Below are 7,197 nucleotides of genomic sequence, written 5' to 3' on the forward strand. Positions count from 1 at the left end.
CAGGCTGTACAGCAGTTGGGACATCCGTGGCATGTGGACAGGTTATACAGGCATATTTGCACCAGCACATGCACGGATGCTCGTGCACATATAGGAAACCCACTATACACATGGACAAAGAAGCACAAGTGTGTCCATGCCATCCCTCCACACACACACTAGTCACCAGGAGAAAAGGGCTCAGCACATTTCATCATGCATCGCCAATTGGGGGAAGCCATGTAGGACAGGAGAAAGGGAAGATTATGAGGCAAAAAGAGAAATGAAACTAAAGAGTCCCACCCTGTCAGCATTAACTGGGATATAAAAGGTTGGGCTTTGGATAGATAGACAGACTCCTGGGTCCGGTCAACCATCAAAATGTCCAAAGAACCTCTCATTCTCTGGCTGATGATGGAGTTTTGGTGGCTTTATCTGAGTAAGTGTTCTGAAACCTTCTATGTAGAAGTTCTTGGAGGACTTGCTATTTTGTGATGGATTTCCATGCACTGGTTTGGGCCTCAGTAAAGCGGAAGCTCACTTCATTTCTGCATCCCTCCCCTCTCCCTACCAGGCTTCCTTCTGTGGAGGGTCTCTGTCCTGCCTTGTTATACAGAGGTTTATATCCAGAGACTGGTCTGGGGGTTTTAGGCTGGGGTAATATGGGCTTGTATTGGAAATGGCAACTGAAGAAGAGACACTGAAATAAGTGGTTAGATAAGTTGGAGAAAAGAGATTTCCTCTATGGGTGTTATTCATATAATCAATAAGCCAGGAGAATTTGTTCTGGTGAGAGTTGTGATAATTCTTACCATTCCCTCTGTTTTTAGAAGTGTTTGTTTGCTTTTCGTTTTGTTTTGCTGGGGTGAGGCTTTATGGTCAAGTTTCTTTTCTCCACGTTGTTTTTGGGTTTTGGATGATGCAAATGTACATACTCAGTTTTGGCCAGTGAAGTTCTTTGCATCCTGGTGATATAGGGCCACGTGTTCTGGCCTGCACTGCAGCTGCATCTCGGGCACTAACTGTTGACACTGGGAATATGTCTAAATTGCTCTGGCTCTCCTATATTTGAAATGAGAGACCTGGCTTTTTAAATGACCACTTGTCACAATCTATGCTTCTAGGACAAGATAATATTGAATGGCCCTTGCAGTTTTACAAAAGTCCATTTTTTTTTTTAAATGGATACATAATAACTATATATATTTATGGGCTACATGTGTGTTATTTTGATATATACATACAATGTACAATGATCAAATCAGGGTAATTGGGATATTCATTTCTTGAAACATTTAAATTTCTTTGTGCTGAGAACATTTCAAATGTTCTCTTCCAGTTATTTTGAAATACACGAGAAATTATTAATAATGATAGGCACCCTACTATGCTGTCAAACACTAGGACTTATTCCTTCTATTTAATTGTATTTTTTCCCTTTTCCCACATGTTCTAACTAACTGTATTTTTGTACCCATTAACCTGCCTTTCTTCATACCCCTTCTCCCCTATCCTTTGTAGACTCCAGTGACTATCATTCTATTCTCCACTTTCATGAGATCAACTTTTTTAGCTCTCATGTATGAGTGGGAACATGCAATATTTATCTTTCTGTGCCTAGCTTATTTCACTTAATATTAATAAACTGTGTTTCCATTCATGTTGTTGCAAATGACAGAATTTCATTCCTTTTTTGTGGCTGAATATTCTACTGTGTTTATATACCACATTTTCTTTCTTTCTTTTTTTTTTTTTCTTTTCTTTTTTTGAGTCTGAGTCTTGCTCTGTTGCCAGGCTGGAGTGCAGTGGCGCGATCTCAGCTTACGTCAACTTCCACCTCCCAGGTTCAAGCATCTCCTGCCTCAGCTTCCCGAGTAGCTGAGACTACAGATGCCAGCCACCATGGCTGGTTAATTTTTGTATTTTTAGTAAAGACGGGGTTTCACCATATTGGTCAGGCTGGTCTTGAACTCCTGACCTCAGGTGATCACCCGCCTCGGCCTCCCAATGTGCTGGGATTACAGGCATGAGTAACTGCACCCAGCCATATACCACATTTTCTTTATCCACTGATGGACACTTAGGTCGATTCTTTATCTTGGCTATCGTGAATAGTGCTATAATAGACATGGGAGTGCAAATATCTCTTTAATTGATTCCCTTTCTTTGGGATATATCCCCAGTAGTGGAATTGTTGGATCATATGGTAGTTCTATTTTTGGTTTTTTAAGGAATCACCATACTGTTTCCCATAATGGCTGTAGTAATTTACAGTCCCACCAACAGTGTACGACAGTTCCTCTTTCTTTGTGTCCTCACCAGCAATGGTTGCTTTTTGTCTTTTTGATAGTAGCCATTGTATCAGAAATGAAGTGATATCTCATTGTGGTTTGGATTTGCGTTTCCCCAGTGATTAGCGATGTTAAACATTTTTTCTTCTAGGTCTTAACTCTTTGTATGTGCAGAAACCTTTCCAACATGGTGCATGAGAAAACACCCACATTTTAAGGAAAACAAACCTATTTCCTCACCTCTAAACACTTATTATACTATTCTCTCTGCCTTTCTTTCCTCCATAGCGCCATGCATCCTCAGGTCCCTACTTAAGTCAGGCTTTTCCTGGCTACCCCATAGCTTCTGGACTAGTTTAGGTGTTTCTGCCATGAGTTCTCATCCTCCTTGGAGTTCCTGCATCTGCAAACTTGTCACTCTATAGCAAATGCTCACTTACTTGCCTCTCTTCCCAGGTACTCTGCAGGCCCCATGAGGGGAGGCCAGGTCTGCTTTGTGGCTTGTTATATTCCAGCACCTAGTTACACGCTTGATATATTATAGACACTGAAGAAGCAATCTGCAGGCCGGTTGTGGTGGCTCATGCCTATAATCCTGGCATTTTGGGAGGCCGAGGTGGGTGGATCACCTGAGGTCAGGAATTTGCGACTAGCCTGGCCAACATGGTGAAACCCTGTCTCTACTAAAAATACAAAAATTAACCGGGTGTGTTGACATGTGCCTGTAATCCCAGCTACTCGGGAGGCTGAGGCAGGAGAATCGCTTGAATTTGAGAGGCAGGGGTTGCAGTGAGCCGAGATCGCACCACTGCACTCCAGCCTGGGTGACAGAGTGAGACTCTGTCTCAAAAAAAAAAAAAAAAAAAAACAAAAAAAGGAAGAAAAAAACAATCTACAGAATGAAAGCAGTCCCTGTCACTTTCACACTTTTATTTTGGGTTTGGTTTGGGTTTGTTTGGATGTAAGAAAGCTACCATTTGCCTTTCCATCAATTTTTTTTAAAAATTTTATTTTAACTGTCTTTGTCTTGTCCTGGAAACTTGAGGTTTGGAGGGTTTTCTTAGGTTGAAAGTTGCAGGGGTCTATGTCTACATGTCCTGCTACTGGCAGGACACTGGTTGAGGGGGATTTTCTAATCCTGCTTGAAGGAGGCAGCACCTGGTGAGCTGATTTTTTTTTAATTTTGGTTTTCATATGTGCCTTTTCTTTTTTCTTTTGTTTTCAAAATATTTTCGTTTTTTTTTTTTTTTTTTTTTTTTTTTTTTTTTTGAGACAGAGTCTCACTCCAGTGCCCAGGTTGGAGTGCAGTGGTGCAATCTCGGCTCGTGGCAACTTCTGCCTCCCAGGCTCAAGCAATTCTCCTGCCTCAGCCTCCTAAGTAGCTGGGATTACAATTACCTGCCACCACACCCAGTTAATTTTGTGTATTTTTTTTAGTAGAGACAGGGTTTCACCATATTTGGCCAGGCTGGTCTTGAACTCCTGACCTCAGGTGATCCACCTGTATCAGCCTCCCAAAGTGCTGGGATTACAGGTGTGAGCCACAACACCTGGCCTATATGTGCCTTTTCTAAGATAACCAACTTAAAACAGAGTGACTGCTCAGAATCACCAAGGATCAGAGCTGGATGTACTCTTAAAAGATGCCCTTCACTCTGTAGACAGTGATTTTGAGACAGATTGGGGAAGGGCCAGCCTTATTTAAGCTCACCAGCTAAGGAAGGAACCAAGCTGGCATAAGGACTTAACTACCATTCCAGGTAGCTCCACAGAAGTGAAACTGATTTGATATCAACAATTGCTTTACTCAGGGATAGTTTTATAACAGAGAGGAACCATTTTTTTGTCTTATTTCTAAATTCTAATGTTCTTGGTTATACATATTAATACTTTGTTAATTTCACATGGCATTTGATAACTCCTCTTCATGTGGACCTCAGAACCATTTCTGAGGTGAGTATTATCCCCTTTGCCTGATAATAATGAGGTCAGGATTATCGTGGCTTTCCTTCAACAACACAAAAGCAGTAACTGGCAGAATGGGGTTTACAATGTGAGCTTAATGGCTGTTTTTCCTGCCATATGCAGCGTCTGCTTCCTTTTCTTATGTGAATTTTCAATAAGATGAGTAACACAGAAATACTCCTGGTGAAAAAATTAAAATGTTATAAAGCCGAATGCCCTTTGAACTGCTATCCCCAATTCCAATCCCTTTTCTCTGATCCTGGGGGTAACTGACACACTGAGTTTGGTGTCTATCCCACCAGACACTTTTCTGTGCATTTACTTTCAAATGTCTGAGCCCACAAAAACAAAGAAATTGGTTTATTTATTTATTTTATAAGAAGGGTTTTATATTTTATGTCTTGTTTTGAAATTTGCCCTCTTCATCATTAAATAGCTTGGAGTCTTCATGCCAATTCATGTAGGTCTATCTCTAATGCTATTAATCTACATAGAATTCCATGGAATAAAGATGCCCCAGTTTAGCCATTCCCCATATATACATTGTCCATTTCATTCACATATACATGGAGGCTGCAATAAACATTTGCAAATAAGCATCTTTGTCAACATGTGTTTTTCTAGGGTGGATAACAAACGTGAAATTGCTAAGGCATACTAGGACTCATGTATAGTGAATACTTAATAGAAACCATCAAATTTCCTCACAGTGTGGCTGTACCAATTTATACCCCCATTTCACTCTGGTTTGTCTCAGGAGGCTAAGTCCTTTCCTAAGTCCCTTCCCACAAGTGTCTTGGAGCCTTGTTTACTCACCCCTTGACCAATATTCAATATTATCAGTGTTCTAAGTTTTTGCCAGTCTAATGGGCAAAATTTATTGGCTGCTCTTATTTCCTTATCTATGAATTGTCTATTATGTCCTCTGCTAGTTTCTCTATTGGATCTTTTCTTTTTTCTTTCTTTGTTTTCTCTTTTTTTCTTTTCTTTTCTTTTCTTTTTTTTTTGAGACGGAGTCTTGCCCTGTTCCCCAGGCTGGAGTGAAATGGCATGATCTCGGCTCACTGCAACCTCTGCCTCCCGGGTTCAAACGATTCTCCTGCCTCAGCCTCCTGAGTAGCTGGGATTACAGGTGCCCACCACCACACCCAGCTAATTTTTGTATTTTTAGTAGAGATGGGGTTTCACTATGTTGGCTAGGTTGGTCTTGAACTCCTGACTTCATGATCTGCCCACCTCTGCCTCCCAAAGAGCTGGGATTACAGGCATGAGCCACCGCGTCCAGCCGCATCTTTTCTTATTATCAATTAGGATGCCTCCTTTTATACTAAGGTACTTGGGAAAATAAAATGTTGAATCTCCAGTGGAATACTTCTTATACATGTTTTATTAATTTACCAAATATTTATAGGAACAAGATGATCTATTTTTTCTTTTTACTTTCTTCAATTTGAGGCAGTCTTGCTTTGTTGCCCAGGCTGGAGTCCAGTGATATGATCATAACTCACTGCAGCCTCAAACTCGCGGGTTCAAGCCATCCTCCTGCCTCAGCCTCCTGAGTAGCTGGGACTGTAGAAATGTGTCACCACACTTGGCTAAGTTCATATTTTAGTAGTTATTAATTTTAGGTGCATGTGTTCTATGTTGTTAACACAGCTGAGGGTGATGACAATGAACTTCTCATTTTTCTCCTGGATTCATGGGAGGCAAAACGGATTTCCCACTGCATTGACTTTTTTATTTTTATTTTTTCATTTTTTTTTTTAAAGACAGAGTCTTGCTCTGTCACCCAGACTGGAGTGCAATGGTGCAATCTCACCTCACTGCAACCTCTGCCTCCTGAGTTCCAGCGATTCTCTTGCCTCAGCCTCCTGAGTAGCTGGGTTTACAGGCACCCACCATCATATCTAGCTAATTTTTATATTTTTGTAGATATGGGGTTTCACCATGTTGGCCAGGCCAGTCTTGAACTCCTGACCTCAGGTGATCTGCCAGACTCTGCTTCCTAAAGTGCTGGGATTACGGGCATGAGCCACTGTGCCCAGCCTCCCACTTCATTTATAATCTGTGAAACATTTCCACTGTGCAAACTGAAGAGACTAAATTCGGGGAAGGCTGCAGGCTGGTCTGAACTGAGAATGATCTTTTATCATAAGAAAAACCGGAGGTTGCAGAGAGCCGAGATTGCACCACTATGCTTCAGCCTAGGTGACAGAATGAGACTGTCTTAAAAAAAAAAAAAAGCCAGCTGTGAAAAACCCCAGAAGCATATGGTCTTGCTTACCATATGGGTGACTCTTAGGGCTCAGGGCCACCTTCTCCTAGAGAGAGGAATGCCTGGATGTTACTGCCAGCAGAGTCAGGGAGCAGCACAGCACTGCTGGCCGGCCCTGTCTTCTGTAACTTAGCCAACTAAGTCAGCAAAGTTCGTGAATGGAGAATCTCACAGGAAGGTGCCTCAGAGAAAACAATGAGCAGGGACCCAGGTACCCAAGGGGCAGCAGGGTGTGGTCTCAACAATCTGAGATCTACAGGCTGCCTGACTTTCACTTCAATAGCATTTTTGGGGAAGGACATGGTTTAGAATAATCTCTGATGCACAATTAAACCAACGGGCTTAACATTTTTAACAGTGAAAATGTTTTGCAGATTATCAGAGGTGAAAGTAATCTTAGAGGAGCTTGTCTAGTGGTTCTCAAACACTGGTTGAGTAGTCAACTACATCAGAGTGGCCTGGAGAACTTGATTCAAGTACATATGCACCAGCCTTTGCCTCAGGGATTCAGGCTCAGGTTTAGGCAATAAACTATGTATTTTTAACAAGCTCCCTAGGTCATGCTAATGAGTAGCAGTGGTTAGGACACCCTCATGCTTCATTTTAGAAAGGGAGAAACATTCCATCTCAAATAGCTGATGCAGTAAACCTTACCCTCCAGTATTTTTTTTTTTTTTTTTTTTTTTT

The 7,197-nt window shown here is 41.5% G+C and overlaps 1 protein-coding gene across 1 annotated transcript in view; it reads left to right on the top strand.

Moving 5' to 3' along the window:
• The first annotated feature begins 303 nt into the window (after positions 1-303).
• TIMD4 (T cell immunoglobulin and mucin domain containing 4) overlaps positions 304-7,197 on the top strand; it is a 46,915-nt gene continuing 40,021 nt past the window's right edge. The window contains exon 1 of the mRNA XM_017854389.1: positions 304-418. Within this exon, the coding sequence (XP_017709878.1) occupies positions 361-418 (58 nt within the window). The 5' untranslated portion in view covers positions 304-360. The remainder of the gene's footprint in view (positions 419-7,197) is intronic.

This window comes from Rhinopithecus bieti, unplaced genomic scaffold (genome assembly GCF_001698545.2).
Source record: "Rhinopithecus bieti isolate Rb0 unplaced genomic scaffold, ASM169854v2 scaffold_38833, whole genome shotgun sequence".
Classification (NCBI taxonomy): Eukaryota; Metazoa; Chordata; class Mammalia; order Primates; family Cercopithecidae; genus Rhinopithecus; species Rhinopithecus bieti.